Source organism: Pteropus vampyrus, unplaced genomic scaffold (assembly GCF_000151845.1).
Source record: "Pteropus vampyrus isolate Shadow unplaced genomic scaffold, Pvam_2.0 Scaffold137, whole genome shotgun sequence".
NCBI classification, from domain to species: Eukaryota; Metazoa; Chordata; class Mammalia; order Chiroptera; family Pteropodidae; genus Pteropus; species Pteropus vampyrus.
In genome coordinates, this window is record NW_011888918.1 from 2,827,385 (window position 1) to 2,845,955 (window position 18,571).

The following is an 18,571-nucleotide window of genomic DNA, read 5'->3' on the forward strand; positions in this document are numbered from 1 at the left end:
GAGTTCCTTCAAACTGGCCTTAGTGTGTGTGCACTGATTGCTAAATGCACAGCACAGGTTTATTCTGGTGTAATTGCCAGCAAAGACACCAGGCTTGGGAAGCTTTAACCCTGAGTGACCAGAGTCAGAACTCTGTCTTGCATTTTTTTGTCTCTGTCTTAGATTCCATTCTTGACAATAATCAGAGCAGGGCGGCCTGCTCTTGGCAATGGGCCTAGAAAGAGGTGGTGCTGTGCTGACTGCACCCCTTCTTGGTCAAAGCTGACTCCCAGGGATACCATCATTCTGATCCCTACCATCAGATCTCTCGAAATTTCACGTAAATGGAGCTATGTAGCACATAGCCCTTATAATATTTTTATCTGGCTTCTTCCACTCATCACTATGTTCATTTTTATCGCTGCGTGGTATTCAGCCATTGGACCTGTTGATGGACCTTTAAGTGTTTCCAAGTGTGTGACTCTTATGAATAAAGCTACTATGAACATTTTTGTGCCTGTCTTTTGGTGAACATCTGAGCTTATCTCTTTCAGAAATATACCCGAGAAGAACTGTGGATCGTAGGGTAGGAGGTATTTCCCCCTCTTTGACACGCTACACATTGTCCCAATTAACCGACACTCCTTCCAGCAACACACATGAGTTCTAATGAATACCCATCCTTGCCAGCTCAAGCTACTGTCAGCCTTTTATTTTTAGCCACTCTGGTGAGGATGTGTGACGTCTCATGGTGGTTTTAGTCTGCATTTCCCTGATAACTAAGGGTGTCGAGCACATATGCTATGGATGTGGATATTGGTCTTTTTTGAAGCTCCTGATCAAGTTTTACCCCCATCGTTATACTGGGCTATTTGCTTTTCCATATTGATCTGTCTTATTTTTAAATGAGTCATTTATTGGATATAGAGGGAAATACCTTTTTCCAGTCTGTTGTTGGTCTTTTCACTCTTTTAATGGTGTCCTTTGGCATGTTACAAATGTTAATTTTAATGAGGTCTGAGTTATTACTTTTTCCTCTTATGATTGGTGCTTTTTGTGTCTTAAGAAATCTTTGTCTAGCCCTGGCAAATTTTAAATGTATATGTTTTTCATGTCTTTTTAGTTATGTCAGTGGTCTTATGTTATAAATTTCATTTTTTTTCTACTAAGTGCTGTTTTTACTTTCCATCCTTATTGCCATCTGCACATCTAATCTGCTCCTTCTCACAGCTGCATGATGCTCCACAATGTGCCATGCGCTTGGTCTGGTGGTCCTAATTGCCCTGCCCCTTCCCTGTGCATTCATTCCTGTACCACACTGGATGGTGATGCTGGGAATGGGAAGGCACTCAATTCAGGAAACCTGACCTTAGCTTAATACCATGCAAATGTTTGTACAGAGTCTCGGTCTCCCCACACTTCACTGACTCCAGGATGTGTTGACCTTCACTCCTTCATGCTCTGTCTCAAAGCTGAACTCTCTTGTGTCTATGCAGCCAGGAGTAATGGCTCCCAAACTCTGGCCAGTGCATCAAGTTCACCTAAGGAGACTTGGAGCTTCACAATTCAGGGTTTTGGATTCAATAGATGTGGGATGAGGCCTAGGAGCCTGTGTTTCCCACAGACTCCTTAGGCGATTCTGCTATGCAACCAGGTTTCATCTACTCAAGAAATATTTATTGAGTATTTACTACATGCCAGGCACTGAACTACATGCTGTGGATAGAGCAATGAACAGAGCAAACAAATATTCCACCCTCAAGGAGAAGATGGACAATAAGCAAGAGAGACAGGTAAAATATGTAAAATGTTAGAGAGAGGGAAATGCTGAGGAGAAAAAATAAACAAGGAAGAAGAATAGCAGGTGAAAACTAAGAGTGCACTTATTTTTTATTGTAACAATATTTTTTAAAATTTATTTTATAATTATAGTTGACATACAATATTATATTAGTTTCAGGTGTACAACACAGTGATTAGACATTTATATACCTTATGATGAGATCACCATGATAATCTAGTACCCACCTGGCATCATGTGTAGTTATTATGACGTTACTGACTATATTCTATAAGCTGTATCTAAATTCCTGTGACTATCTTTGTAACGGGCAATTTGTACATCTTAATCTTTTTCACCTTTTCACCCACCTTCCCAATCCCCCTCCCATCTGGCAACCATCAGTTTGTCCTCTGTATCTATCAGTTTGTTTCTGTTTTGTTTGTTTATGTATTTTGTTTTGCAGATTTCACATATAAGTGAGATAACATGGTATTTGTCTTTCTCTTTGACTTATTTCATTTATCATAATACCTTTAAGTTTCATTTACGTTGTCACAAATGGAAAAGACTGCACTTTTTTTCCTTCTGTTTTTCCCTCATATTTTTTTAATTAAAATTATTAAGGTGACATTAGTTAATAAAATCAAATAGGTTTTGAGTGTACAATTCAATAATACACCATGCGTATATTGCATTGTATGTTCACCACCCAAAGTTGAATTCCCCTCTGTCACCAAATATTTGACTCCCTTTACCCCTATCTACCTTACCCCGCCCCCCTTCCCTCTGGTAACCACTAACCCACTGTGCATGTCCATGAGTCTCTGTTGGTTCGTCATGTTTATTTGTTGCTTTCAGTTTTATATTCTACATAAGTGAAATCATATGGTTTTCAACTTTTTTGAGTTATTTCGCTTAGCATGATAATCTCAGAATCCATCCATGTTGTCGCAAACGGCAGTAATTCATCTTTTCTTATGGCTGAGTAATGTTCCATTGTGTATGTGTACCACATCTTCTTTATCCAGTCATCTATCGAAGGGCATTTTGGTTATTAAGGACTGCACTTTTTGATAGAGTCACGGGGAAGGTCTCACTGAGAAGGAAACACCTGAAGAAAGACCTGAAGGAGCTACAGGAGAGCCGCGTGGGAATCTGAGGAAAGAGCAATCAGGCAGAGGACACAGCTGCTGCTCCTTTACTCATTAACGCCTTACTGCCTCTCACACATGGGTTACACATGAAATGTCGCTTGCTGTGCTCAAATACTCCTGAAACCAATGAAGAGGACATCCACTAGCTGGACACAGACCCTACTGCCCACATTCCAGGTACCCCATACCGTGCTGGCTGGTCACAAAACAACCACCATCACTACCTTCTTCTATTCTATCAGACCTCAGGTTTTCAGGTATCCTTTGTGTGGCCACATTCTTTTGGGAAGGTAGGCCCCAGCACCAGCCAGGAAGGGAATCGTGATTGGTTTAACCTGGTCATGGCGGTCCCCATTCCCATGTCTGTGACTCCTTCAGGCATGGGAATAGGATGCAATCTGGCTGTTGAAAGAGAAAAGGAAATCTGCTGCATAAATTTTTCTCACAGTTAAGAGATGAACAGGTTAAAAGCAGACCCTCTTCTCCATCAAGATATCATGTCTGAGTGAAATGCCTGGAACAATGGCAGCCATATTGTGACCATGAGGGGCTCTAACTTGAGGACAATCCAAAATACTGAGGATGAAAGAAAGATGAAGAAACTTGGATCTTTGGTGACATTATTAAGCTGCTGCATTAACCAACCTTGGAAGCATCTAGGCTTCTTATGTGAGATAGTAAATGGTCATTATTTAAGTCAATTGAGTAGGAGTTATCTGTCATTCAGCCAAAAGCATGAACTGATATCCATTCCATTTCCATACTTCTGGCATATTTCAGACACTTTTTTGATAGTCCCCTGAAGAAAAGAGACAGGCAGAGTCAACTTTCTACTCTTAATGCCTGATGGATCACCAAACATTCAGGATGTGCTTGGGCTACAGTGAGAATTACTCTGCCATCATGGGGCACAAAGCAAATTATGCAGTGGAAAGGGCAAAGACCTCGGCCGAGCTCTGGCTCTGGGTCTCTTTACTCACCTCTTCAGTGCTTTTGTGTCTGCCTCCTCAGCAGCCAGAGAGCTTCCCCCAGGGCAAGAAATTACCATCACCCTTGTGGCTCTGATTCCTCAGGCCCTGCATAATGCCAGGTACACAGTAGGTGCTCAGCAAAGGTTTGCTGAGTGTTGGCAAACGATGAAGAGTAATTGAGAAACAAAGGAAGAGAAGAAGCGTTGGGGAACTAGCAGAAATGAATGGCATCAGGGAAGGGGGAGAAAATGAGGAATAAGGTTCCAGAGGGCAGTTTGCAGAGAAAAGTGTATGCAGTGTGCTTCTTCGTGGGAACCAGTGGGGGCTGTGAAACAGAAGGATGGAGGCCCAGGGGCCCCAGAGGCCAGTGGTCACGTGGACAAGTGAGCCTGAGGAAAACACCTAATTATCAGCATGCCCATCTGGTTCCCTCCTTCTTCCTCTCTGCCTCCCCTCCTCCTCACCCCTCACCCCCACTTCTCCCCACCACTCTTCCTCCCTCCCCCCTAACCCGTCTCCCTGCCACCCTCCCTCAGGGAAATGAGGACATGGCTTAGGCTTAAAAGGATGAACCTCTAGCTGAGTGTAGTTCTAGCTGTGCTTCAAAAATGCTTTGGAAATTCATCAGAACCAATAACTGCCTTTTGTTTCCTCACCTCCACCACTCATTCTGCTGCTCCAGAATAGTTGCTGACGCAAGCAGAGGGAAGGCTGCACAGATGTCACCGCCCCCACCTCTAGGGCTGCTGCTGCAGGCAGTCTTGCCAGTGAGGCTGCCTGCCTGCAGCATGGGTGACTGATCCACAGGCTGTGGCCATGGGTGTGAGGATGATGACAATGATGAGAACCATGATGATCATAACCTTTAATGAGTGCTTCCTCTGTGCCAGGGAGTGTGAGGGACTATAATGCGTATCACCTCCTGACACCTGCAGATATCACTTCCCTTCATTCTATTGAGGAAATCGAGAGTCCAAAAAAATTGAGAGCAACTCCAACTGTCATTTGCCACTTGACCTTCTGTGACTTTGTTTCTCCAAGGTAGAGACAGGAACCCTTCCCCAATCCTCGCAGTATAACCAAGGGCACTGTGAATTGGAACATCAGCCCCACCGCCTCAAGATGGGGGCCTGCCCCCTGGAGGTTGGCTGGCCAATGGAATGAGAGTCCACTGATGAGCACAAGATACTCTTCACAAAGTGCTGATTGATAGTTAATTCAGTCTCTTTACCGGAGTAAATTGACAAAGCTTTGCATTCCTCATACATTTTCCCCCTCGAGATGAAGTAGATGAGAAGTTCCTGAAGTCAATGAGGTTCATTTGAATTGCACATCAGTGTAGTTGTTAAGGTGGTATTTTCCTTATAGATTGCTTCAAGACCTGGCAGGAGCCAGGTCTTCTCACTGCTTTGCCCAGAATAATGCTGACCCTGGGTGTTAGCCACAAGGGAGCATGGGACAGGCCCTTCCTGTCCCTGGGAATGCTGTCCCTGGGAAGCACCAAGCTGCAATTTTTGACCAAGCTTCCAGTTTGGACCAGATATCCTCAGAGAACCTGGCCTGGCTCTCTGAGGAAGCACTCTGCTCCCTGCCAGGACCAGTCCCTCTCTTGTCCTGATTGCTTTTGCCTGCACTTCTCCAGCCTGCTGTGGTCGGCAGGGTTTAGCACCAGTGCTACTAGCTGAACATTGCTATGTTTCAGCACCTGCGCTCTAGCTGGCATGGGCCCCAGTATTTTTAACGACAGGGCGGGGTTTTGAGAATCGCATTGCCAGAATACAGCTGAATGATTCTAAATTAAGCTCATATGGTTCTTCAGACATGGGCAGTGGTGTGGCCTGTGGGACCTCTTTCCACTCCAGTCTTGGTTGCCTGGCCAGGTGCTCCTTCTGACAATCCTGGGGTGGACACTACATATGCAGTCGGCCGGCTGCCCCCTTCGAGGGTCTGAACTTTCATGGCTGCAGAGGAGCGAGTTTAAGGTGAGATAGACAGCTGATTTCCAAGGGTCTTCCGCCTCCACTCTGACCTCTTGGGGCCCCAGGTGGTCTCTCCCTGCAGTGCCGCCCAGACCTCTCTGCTTCCCCCGTTTTCCTCCTCCGTGTGGTCTCACTGCTCAGTCACAGCATGACTGCCTCAAAAGAGGTGGAAACACTATGAGTGGAAGTGACTCAGAGGCCAGAGTCTTTGTAATGATGTCATCCTCATGGAGAGAGCCACCTCTGGAGGACAGTGGGGTATTTCCAAGGGCAGCTGACATAGTTCACACATTTCTACATGAGCCCTGGAAACTTCCTGTTGGCCCGACATGACAGAAATTGCCAAGACCCCTTCGCTGTGGGCCAGCTGACCTCAGGCTCAGCCCTGCCCTTTATCTTTGCTGTGTCCTTTACAAGCCCTTTTTACACTGTATGTCACCTGAGCCCACTTTGGCAGACAATTTACATGTGTTTGAATACATGTGGGATTTCTATTCATCGAAATGTTCTGCATACATGTGCTTGAAGTGAGACCTTGCAGAGTGTGTGCATGCATGTATGTGCTTACCTCCCCTTCCCCCAACTACTATGCCCACTGTGCTCCCTGAGGTGGCCACCTTGCTTCTTCCCACAGGATTTAAATGTCTTACATTTGGGTAGAACATCACATTCTCACATCCACCATCTTATATGGTCCTCTTCTAATAAGAATCATACACATTATTGTATACAGATGACAAAATTAAGAGATAAAAGACCCCAGTTGTGAGGGTGATTAGTATCAGGTGGGGACGAGACACCAAGCCTTCTGAGCCATAGATGGGTGAAGCTCGTTCCAGTGCATCAAACTACAAAGGCCTTCTCTGGCATAGCCGTGTTTTTCCCTCTGAAGAAGAGAGGGCATGCCCTTTGCCAGCTCCCTTTAGAATGTCCTGGGAGTAAAGGCTTGCCCATTAATCCTTGTACAGGAAGATAATTTATATGTAAATAATAATAGAGAATGTTTTCGGTGCCAGGCCCCGATTCTGCTTTACATGCAAAATCTCATTTACTACTGGAGGAAATGAGGCAGATCTGCTGCCCACATAACACCCAGTCTCCAGTTTTCCCTCAACAACAACGGCCAGCCCCAGGCAAGACATCATAATTTGTTAGAGCTGGTGGAACGGTCCTGTTTACAGCTTTCCAGCCAACTTTGCAGCTCATGGTCATTATGTGGCCCTCTTCTGGCCAATGGGTCAAAAACATAAGTTTGCTGGCGGGAGGGGTGAGTAAGGTTCTGGGGAAAGTTTTTGCCTTCGTGCTAAAAAAGAACAGAAGCATCCAGCATGGCCCTTCTCCTTTCCCCCACCTTGAACTTAGATGTGATGTTTAGAATGGCAGCAGCCATCTTGTGACAATGAGGTGACAAGTAGGAGGAAAAACGCGGAATGCAAAAGAGGGAAGGGTAGACAGAGGGAGCAGCTGGACCTTTGGGGCACCATGGAGCACCAAACCAAGACCAGCAACTGCCAGCTCCAGACTTCTGGATTTGTGTTAACAAGTCCTTGTATCACTAGTCAGGTATCCTGTTTCTTGCAGCTGAATGCACTCTTGCCTAACACAGACAGGTGGTATCCTCCCTATTTCACAGATGAGAATAGCAAGCTGCCTTGGACGACAGAGTAAGGAAGGGACTTTACTAGAGTTCAAACCCAGAACCTTGGACACCACAGCCTGACCTCTCTTATTTCCTATAAAGAGTTTCTTAAGCAAATTACTAGTATACTTAAGATTGCAAAGAGACCATTTATGCCATTTAAAAGGATACTTACAGGTTTGTCTTCATATTAAATCAAACATCTATTCTCAGAGCTGCTAGTGTCCTCTTTCTGGCCATGGTCACTTAGATGGCCCCTCATGAGAGGATCTGGGACTCACCAGGGCTGAGTCTTCAGACAGAGGCCATCTGCAGTGGGACATGAGGTCAAGGGCAGCCTGCAGAGGACTCCAGTACACCAAGTTAGCCCAAGCCCCTCCAGCCTACAATAAAGAAACAGCCCCAGCAAGGGGAGAGGGGAGCGCTTGGCCCAAATTCACAGCCAGTTAAGGGCAGAGCTGAAACCCAACACCATGCCTCGTTCCCCAGGTGGGCATTATGCATCCTCTCTAGCAGTTTCTGAAGCTCCCTCATGGTCAAGCCCACATGGTCAAGACTGGAACTGGGTCTAAGAACAGAGGCTTAGTGTTCCTCGTCCATGTCCCCACAGTGTCCCCGTAGATGTTGCTCAGTCTCTGGCATGAACACTGTCAAATTGCCACATTGCCCCTGTTTCTCTGTCTATATTTGGGGGCCCTGAGGCCCACCCATGACAAGTCAGCACTGGGAGCGCACTATCCTGGTTCACTTACTGGTTGAATGAAGGAATTACTGGCTTGTGGCCGGTGCCTGTCAGTGGGCACTTCTTCTGATTTTCCCTCTCAAAGCCAATTCCTTGAAGCTTGAATTTCCTCTTGAGGCTTCTTTGGACTTCTTTTGGGGCTGTGAGCTGGAGGGAGATGTAGAGAGCTGTGGAAATTTACCAGTTCCTTCACCACCAAGCCCTCCCCCAGCCCCTAAATCCCCTCAGAGCCCTCTTCTTCTCGTTTCTTCCCCCTCCCAAACACACACACACACACACACACACACACACACACACACACACACACACACTCTTCATCTAACAAGTTACCTTCAAAGTATTTATAGACCCAGCAGGTCCCTGAGGGGCCCTCTCTGGGCAGCCAGCTGCCTGCCTGGCCAGCCTCTAATTAGCCCGGTGCCCTTTGCCTGGGGTTTTGATGTGGCTCAGACTCTCCAGGCGGAATGGACAAGTCAGGGGCCTGATGTCCCTCCAGCAACTGCACCAGCAAATCTAGGTTGACACTAAGCTGATGCTTGAGTTGTCACCTGCATTCAAGCAGTATTTCTTTGTGGCTATGGGGAGGATGTGTATGTGTGTGTGTGTAGGGGAGGAAGGGTGTTGGGGGGTGTTGGAGGAGGTGTATGTGTTAGAACACAGCATTTTGCTCAGTGGCCTTATTTTTCTCTCTCTCTCTTCTCTTATGAAGAGTAAAACTTGTCAGAACATGATTAAAGGTATTAGGGATCTAAACATTTACTCTCCCTTTCGAAGCTCTAGAATCCAGCCAGAACTGGTATTTTGTAGCAATGGAAATTTTAAAAATGGGAAACCACTTCTGGGAGACAAAGCGGGGGTCAAAACTCCTGGCTCTGCTCAGGGCCTCCCCTTTGCCCCCTACTTTTAAAAAAATTATGGTAAAAAGAAAACCCCACAAAATTTGTAGTTTCTAAATGTATAGTTCAATTCCGTAAAGTACATTCATACTGCTGTGCGACCAATCGCCAGAATTCTTTTCATCTTGCAAAAGTGAAATTCTGTCCCCATTAAACACTAACTCTGCTCTCCTCCCAGCCACTGGCAACCACCATTCTACTTTCTGTTTCTGTGAATTTAACTACTCTAGATCCTCATATAAGTAGAAACATACAGTTTTTGTCCTTTTGTGACTGGCTTATTTCATGTAGCATAATGTCCTCAAGGTTTATCCACATTGTAGCATATATCAGAATTGCCTCTTTTTAAGGCTGAATAATATTCCACTGAATGGATAGGTCACCTTCTGCTTATTCATCCATCGATGGACAGCTAGGTCGCTTCCAGTTTTTGGTTATTGTGAGTAATGCTGCTGTGAACATGGGTGTACAAATACTGTAGATGCCCTTTGTGATGTCTTCTGTGTTATCGGGAGATAAAATGAGCCACCCAAGGCACATTTGCACAATGGAGGGGAAGTGAACGCCTTTGCATGAACATGTGGTAGTTTCTGGAAGGAGGGCAGAGGGCTGGAGGAGCTGTTCGAAGGCCTGGGGAGGGGCAAGGGAACAGGCAGGACTGGGCCCGAGCCCCCGACCTGCTCCTCCAACCAGAGTAACTCCATTTCCAACCACTCACTTATTCCACTCACCTACTTGTGCTGGACACTGTTTTAGAAGGTGGTAAGAATACAGCAGAGAATAAATCTGACCGCAGTCCCTGCCATCACAGTAGTTACACTCCAGTGGAGGAGACAGGATATGAACACATGACATAAGGAAAATACTGTACATAGTAATGTTTGATGGCAACCACTTAGGAAAAAAATGATGCTGGGAAGAGGGATATGAAATGTTGGAAGCAGGTAAAATAGTAGATCCCAAAGCTAGGGAAGGCTTCATCATTGAAAAGGCAAGTTTTGAAAAGCATTTTTAAAAAATAGAAATGTAATTTACATGCCATAATATTCACCATGTTAAAGTGTACGATTCAGTTGTTTTCGGTATACTCACAAAGTTATGTACCACCACCACTATCTAATTTCAGAAAATTTTCACCATAAAAGGTGACTTTTTGAGTGAAGATCTTATGCTGGATGTTTTCCATCTGCTCCTCGATTAGCTCTCCCTGCCCCTCTCTGCCTGGGAGACAGACCTGGCTCCTTACTCAGGCCTCCAGGTGGCTTTAACAGATGTGAGCACCAGCAGAAGATCAGAAAGAGGAAGAGAAGGAGTGAGGACATTTAATCCTCCAGCCTCCTGAGGAGCAATGTGTTGCCACTGGCTGGCTGCATCCTGAGGCCGCTATTCCTGTGGGACAGCTCTCTCTACATAGCTCCCTCTCTCTCCAGGTTCCAGTGACTGTCCCTTCCCCTTGTCTCTTCAGGCCCAGAGATTGACTCCCTGTTGTCTCCAGCCCAGGGTACTGCAGTGTCCCTTTGGTCTCCCCATATACCCTGTCCATACCTCTGTAAACAGTCCCTTTATTAAACTTTTCACGAGCCACCCAGTTCAAGTATACTTCTCTTCCTGCTGGCAACTCTGACGGACAGATACCTGCTAGAAATGAGGGAGCAGGCTACCCGGAGGTGGGGGGCGTGGCACAGGGCAGGCAGAGCCACAGAGGAAACTGCCAACTCAAAGGCTGTGAGTGGGGAGCAGGCCTGGCATGCTCAAGGAGCAGCAAGGAGTCACTGCGGGAGGGCCCCTGAATAAGTGCAGAAGGGAGAGACAGGCCAGGGAGGAGCCAGATCCAGCTCATGCTGAGCCTCATGGGCTGTGGCAGAAACTTCGGCTTTTACTCTAAGTATGGTGCACAGCCCCTATAGGCTTCTGAGCAGAGGGGTGATGTGATCTGACTTACATTTTAGAAGGTGTCCTGTACTGTGTTAAGAATAGACTGAGAGGGGCAGAAGCAGAAGGAGGGAGACCAGCTGTGAGAGAGGCCTAGCAGGAAATAGGTGGGACACTCATAATGAGATAATTGGAGAAAAGTTTCTTTTCAAAGGTGTGGATGTGGAAGAAACACAGGGTAACCTAAACTAACCCAGGGCTTAGGAGCAACCGAGCTCTTATCTCCTTCCAAGTCACAGAGAGGGGCAGTTACTGCTGAGGTCCAAAGGGCATGTGGTAGTTAATTTCATGCATTGACTTGATTGGCCCATGGTCCCTAGATATTTAGTCAAACATATTCTGGGCATGTGAGTGAGAGTGTTTCTGGATGAGATTAACATTTGAATCTATAGACTCAAGTAAAGCAGATTGTCCTCCCTAACGTGGGAGGACCTCATTCGATCAGTTGAAGGTCTGACTAGAACAAAGCCTGGCCCCCTCCTGCAAGTACAAAAGGGCTCCTGCCTGACAGTATTTGAGTTGGGGCATCAGTTTTTTCCTTCCTTTGGACTCAAACTGAAACATTGCAGCTCTTCCTGGGTCTCAAGCCTGCCACCTTTGGTCTGAAACTATACCATCACCTGGTTCTCAAGCCTTCGGACTGAACTGGAACTGTACTATCTGCTCTGCTGAGTCTCCAACTTTCTGGCTACAGAACTTGACGTTTGTCAGCCTCCAAAATCATGTGACCCAATTTTTTTTGTAATAAACCTCTTTCTCTCTACATATACATATACATATCAGTTCTGTTTCTCTGTAGAAGCTTAACTAACACGGAGAAAGTCATGCAGAGGAGGCCACCTGAAGAGGAACAGTGATATTAGGTTGCAGGATGCTGCCAACCAGAGGTAATCTTGCTTTCTTTCCAGGCTCCCACCAGGGGTCTCTGTTGGCTGAGCTCAGTGGAAGCCAGAGGGCACAGGACTCAGCAGAGGTGGTCCAGACAGATGAGACTCCAAGGGCGCAGAGCAGAAGGCAGAGGGTATAGCTTAGCTCTGGAAAGGCAAACAGAAGACATTCAGCATAAGCAGCTTGAGGATGTTGCCATTATTCAGGGAATAAACAATGATGGCTTGGCCAGAGTTGTGGCAGTGGGTTGGGGAGGAATGGTTGGATTTCTGCTGTACTTATAAGGTGGAGCTAGCAGGGTTTGCTGATGGCCTGGATGCAGCAGGCATGAGAAAGAGGACTCACAACAGACTCCAAGGTTTTGAGCCTGAGCAGCTAGATGAATGGAATTGCCAAATCACTTTCTTTGGCTCCTGTGAAGATTTCTTTTGAAGAAAGAATTTAATTGCTAAAGAAAAAGTTATGAAATCCCTGTATTTTGTAAACAAGATATACCTACATTGTCCCCTTTTATCTTCACTGTCCCCTGAAGCAGGTGGGAGAGATATTGGATGACCAATGGGGAAACCAGACAAGGCGCAGTGCCTCAAATACATATTCGTGTGTGCTTATACCTGTTTGTGGCACGAACAAAGGAAAAATGACAAGGAATACTGGGAAATACTGACTTGTCGTATTCTGTTGTAGAATTAAGCTTAGAGTTCTGATCCTTTCCCTTTGTCTACCCTTCTGTTGCTCAGGCATGGAGAGCTCAGAGATGAGTAAGCTCCAGCCTAAGCCTAGTTCTTTTTTTTTTTTTTTTTTTTAGGCCTAGTTCTTGAGGAGCTCGTGGACCCAATCACCAAGAAACAGAGCAAGGGCTATGAAGGGGAGGGGGAAAGCATGAGGTGGAGCAGGACAAAGGGGAACAGAGGGCAGAAGCAGGAGAAGAGGGAGGGTGGGAGGGAGATGCATACATACTTCTCACCAAGCTTCTTCCTAAATGGTAGAGCTTGGGGAAATTCTCACTGACAGCACTCACTGAGCAATGGAAAAAGACGTGAATTTGTGGTCTGTGCACAAATGAGCTTGGCTTAGATATTAGATTCTTTTATATCTTTTATTTCCCTGTTCTTTTTCCTTCTCATCTCCTTTCTCTATTCTGCCATACTTATAAATCACTACTTTTCAATGGACATGGAGTTGCAGTAGGTGATATATAAGTTAGATTTTAGAAAGAACCAATATATACTTCATAATCTAGGTATAACCTAACTTTCCCCCAGCTCCATCTCCTACCACTCTTTTCTCTCTGCCCTTACCCTAACCCTCTCAGTCCTTACCAATCCTCCCTTATTCCTGACCCTACTAACACTGCTTAGAATGGAGAAGAGCCTTCCCGGCCGGGCCATGCCCAAAATAACACACTCGTCAACTAAATATATAATTGTTTTTATTTTAAGTCACTAAGTATAACTTAGTCTGCAGTAATAGACACTGATATTCTCACCATTTCACAAAAAGTATATACATTTTAACATGCCTGTGATTTCCTACTTTTATTCCTTCTGATTCTTGTATGCCATCTGTTCCTTATAACTATCCCTTTAATAGTCTCCACTTGATGAACTTCTAGTCACCCTTTGAAATCTAATCCAAATGTCTCATTCACTGTGAAGCCTTCCCTGAAGTGTCCCTCCCCCCTTTCTCCCACCAATGGGAAAAAATTATTATCTCCTCCACTACGCTGCCAAATACTTACCTTGTGCATCACAGCACTTAGCTTGCTTTTAGCTGAGTGGTTTTTTGTTTTGTTTTGTTTTTGTTTTTTGAAATCAGCCTCCCTGGATAGACTTTGAGTATCTTTCTCAAGCATCGTGTCCAAACTTCACTCAGGTATCACGTGTCCAGTGCCTGGTGAAAGGCTGACACCAAAAAGATTCCCTAGAAAAGTGGGTGGGGTTGGATTACATTTAATGGATTTGAGGTGAAAGACTGACCAAGAGAAAGTTAGAATACTGTTTCTCTCAGAGCCCTTAAAAATAAAGCCCCAAAGTAGGTTCACTCCCAACTGGCATGGATGATATGCCATCCTGGCCTACAGCTAAAGAATAAGCCACTGAACTTCTGAGTTTCAAAGATTTCCCCTAAAGATTGATAATTCCCTTAGTTCTCTACTCTGTTCCCACATTTCATTTTATTCCTACTAAGAAATCCTTTCTCTGAAGGTATTTGGCTCTAAAATCCTCTGCCCTTGCCATCATCTTCCCATCCACCACAGTCCCTAGTGTTTCCCAGTATATGACATTAAGAGGGGCTATGATCCTAACATGCTATAGACAAGTCAACAATGCATACATAACAAAATATATTTTAGAGTTACTTAAAAGGTATTTTTCTCTGTTCGGTTAGTTAGAGCATACCAGGCTCAACCCTGCTTAGCTTCCAAGATCAGACATCAGGCTTGCTCAGGGTAGCATGGCCATAGACCATGGACCATGGCTCCACTGGGTTGTGAACCTAGGACCTTCTGCATGTAAAGCAAACGTGCTAACCACTACACTATGTAACCATGTCTGAATTTTTGGGGTATTTTTTTTAATAATCTTTGAAAAGATATAATACTTTACCCACCATTAATATCAGTATTTTTCTTTACAAGTCCTTTGAGGACTCCTCAAGTAGATTTAAGGGGCTAAATAGGACCTAGGCCACCACTGTGCCTGTGAAATGAGCACAATGAGCATGGATAGAGCTTTCTAAGCAGCTCCCATGCTCAACACATTAGAGTAAGTCAGTGCCTTTGTAACAGAGTGAAATGCTTGTCTCCTGACTCCATCTTGATTAAGCCTGCATTGTTCTCACAGTCTTCAGGCTAATATCACCTGCTTTAGACATGCCGATTATTAGAGGAATTCTGCTTGAGGCTTGAGTTTTTACAGAGACAGCCCTTCTATTTTCGCTTCTCTTGACATCAAAGAAGCTTGAACTCTGTACATTCTAAAGATGGATTTGAGAAACTGCTAGAGCCCCCATCTTCTCTATTGACAATTTCTCAATCAGTAAACCCTTCCTTACTCCAAACTCTGCTGTTTTGAGTTTTAGCATTTGGACGTGTCTGGCACGCACACTTTGGACCAGTAACATCTTCAATGAGCAGGTGCTAGAACAGTGGACAAGGGCCAGGTTCCGTGGTGTTGGGAGCTTGCATAATTTAGGTGTGGTCATTTATAATAGAAAAAGAATACAGTACAAATATAAAATTACATATAAAAGTAAATGCTTATTTAGAATGAAAAAATAACTACAAATTACAAATTTTAAGACATTGATGGGGAAACATGGTGAAGTAAGAGACGTCCCCAGGTCTCTCCCCTTGAAACAAGAATAAGCTGAACATCTAAAACTCAATAAAAAAAACAAACAAACGAACACCCAAACTGCACACCAGCATGTCTGCACATAAGAACTACCACAAGTCAGAACCCCAAGTGTCAGGCAGTGGACTGGGAGAAACAAAGAAGCTGCCTCTCGCAGCCACCAGAGCTCCCTGTAGGAGGAAGGGGAGGGGAGAAGGAGTGGCAAGTTCCCTGAACAGCCCTGCCTGGGATAGCTGTGAACTCCACACTGCCAACGGCATGGCCCAGTCATCACGGCAGAAAGCAAAGAAGTGGATGGGAGAGAAACAACAGTTGATTTTTACCAGCCAGAGTTGCAAAACCGAGGATGAGCCACAGCCCCCAACCCCCAACCCAGAGGGCCCCTCCCCACATACCCTCTGGGAATGAACACCGCAGAGCCCCAGGGGAAGCTGAGCAAACGTTACTGAAACTGTTGCTAACACTGACAGAGACTGAAACTGAGGGTAGCAAGCGTGATTAAATATCTATAAGAAAATAAAAAGGCATTTTTAAGGCTTTATATAAAGCAGAAATCCAAAAGGCTTAGGCGCCCCCTACTGGAAACCAAAAAAAAAAAAAAAAGTGCCTTCTTTGCAGCAGGTTAAAGAGAAACCTTTATATAATAAATTTTCTTTCTGGAAAAAAAGCAGAATACACTTCCATTAATGCCCAGGTGGAGAAATAGTCCAATAAACTCCATGAACAACCAAGATGACAAGGTATCTTAGAAAAAAAAGAGGAAAATCACCAGAAAATAAGCTTATAGGCATAGAAATATGGAATTTAAATGACAGAGAATTCAGGATGGTACTTCTGAAAAAAACTCAGTGAGTTCTGAAACGAGTCATAACAACAATTTCAGGAATTGAAAAAACACCTAGATGAGCAGAGCAAGGAGATTGAAATCCTCAAAAAAAAAAAAGGCAACAGAATAGATCTTCTGGAGATAAAGAACACACTGCAAGAGTTGAAAAATGAAATAGCAAGGTTGGGAAATAGAGTCAACCAAATTGAGGAAAAGATCGGTGATATTGAAGATAGAAATCTAGAAATAAATCAGAAGGAAGAAGAGAGAAACCAAAGAATGAAAAAATAACGAAAGAGAAATTCAAAAACTAGCTGATACCATCAAGAGAGAAAACATAAGAATAACGGGCATTATCGAAAGCAAGGAAAAGGAGTGGGGACTAGAAAGCATTTTCAGACAAATAGTTGACAAGAATTTGCCAAATCTAAAGAATGAGCTGGAGCTTGGAATTCAAGAAGTTAACGAAACACCAAATTATCTCAACCCAAGAAGGCCTTCACCAAGACACGTTGTATTAAAATTATCAAAAATCAGTGACAAAGACAGAATTCTCAGGGCAGCCAGGGAGAAGAAAACGGTAACTTGTAAAGGAAAACCCATTAGATTATCCTCGGACTTTCAGCACAAACTTTACAAGCCAGAAAGGAATGGAATCAAATATTCAAACTATTAAGTAAATGGAACTAACAGCATAGAATAATGTATCTCTTTTAGATATGAAGGAGAAATTAAGACCTTTCCAGACATACAAAAATTGAGAGAATTCTCCACTACGAGGCCTGCACTACAAAAAATGCTTAAAGGGGTCAGCTCACCTAAACAAAATGACAAAAAAAAAAAAACCCACATAATTAGGAGTAAGGTAACTATCAGGCCAATAGAAACAGAAGAGAGCAACCCTTACTAAGAACAGGGCATTATAAACTTAAACAATAATAAGAGAATTGTTATAACAAGATAGTAATGAACGTTCAGCATACATAGGGGCAAATTGAGACAACAATGACTGAAAAGGAGAGGATTCAAAGATACAAATTCGCAAAGGGGAATGGAGATAAAGCACATGCAGAAGAAAAGGGATGACTGTATATATACACACATATATATAACTATTCTTTACATATTCGTAATGGTAACCACACACCAAAGATTCAGAACTAAAATATAAAACATAAAACAAGAAGAACCAGAGGGAAAACCCACAAAAGCCAACCAAAATAAAGAACACAGAAACACAAGGACAAGGAAGCAATGGAAACACCGAGCTACAAGAAACCAAAAGATAAAATGGCTATAAGAAGACCTCATATTTCAATAATCACCCTAAATGTAAATGGACTGAACTCATCAATAAAAAGGCACAGAGTTGCAGAATGGATTAAAAAACAAAACCCAACTATATGCTGCCTCCAGGAGACACATCTCAGTTCCAAAGACAAATATAGACTCAAAGTGATATTTCAAGCAAATGGCATTCAGAGAAAAGTAGGAGTAGCAGTACTAATATTGGACAAAATAGACTTCGGAATAAAACAGGTAAAGAAAGATACTGAGGGACACTTCATAATGATAAAAGGAATCATGCACCAAGAAGACATAACACTTATTAATATCTATGCTCCCAATCAGGGAGCCCTAAAATAGGTAAAGTGATTACTAACAGAACTAATGGGAGAAACAGACCAAAACACTATCATAGTAGGGCATCTAAATACCCCACATTTGTCAGATATGGACAAATCATCCAAACAGAAAATCAATAAGGAAATAACATCCTTAAATGACACATTATACCGCTGGACATAATTGACATTTACAGAGCCTTCCATCCCAAAACAGCTGCTTATACATTCTTTTCTAGTGCACATGGAACATTCTCAAGAATTGACTACATACTGGGACACAGAAATAGCCTCAACAAATATAAGAGGGTTGAAATCATACCAACCATATTCTCTGATCATAATGCTTTAAAACTAGAGATCAACTGTAAAAAGAAAGCAGGAAGAACTGCAAATACATGGAAATTAAACAACATACTACTGAAGAATAACTGAGCCAGAGAAGAAATACAAAGAGAGATCAAGAGATACATAGAAACGAATGATAATGATAGTACAATATATTAAAACTTTTGGGACAAGGCAGAAGTGGTAATAAGAGGAACATTCATATCACTACAGGCTGCCTCCAAAAACAAGAAAGAGCCCAAATAAACAACCTAATGATTCATCTTAAAAAAAAAAAAAACTAGAAAAGGAAGAACAAATGAAGTCTAAAATCAGCAGAAGGAAAGAAATCATCAAAATTAGAGCAGAAATTAATGGAATTGAAAACAAAAAACAAACAAAAAAATAGAAAAATAGATGCAACAAAGAGCTGGTTCTTTGAGAAGGTCAAAAAAATTGACAAACCCCTGG

At 43.7% G+C, this 18,571-nt stretch overlaps 1 protein-coding gene across 1 annotated transcript in view; it reads left to right on the top strand.

Annotated features, from left to right (window-relative positions):
* Positions 1-7,348: 7,348 nt before the first annotated feature.
* Positions 7,349-18,571, top strand: part of CACNA2D4 (calcium voltage-gated channel auxiliary subunit alpha2delta 4) — a 130,294-nt gene continuing 119,071 nt past the window's right edge. Inside the window, exon 1 of the mRNA XM_011367884.2 lies at positions 7,349-7,530. Within this exon, the coding sequence (XP_011366186.1) occupies positions 7,349-7,530 (182 nt within the window). The remainder of the gene's footprint in view (positions 7,531-18,571) is intronic.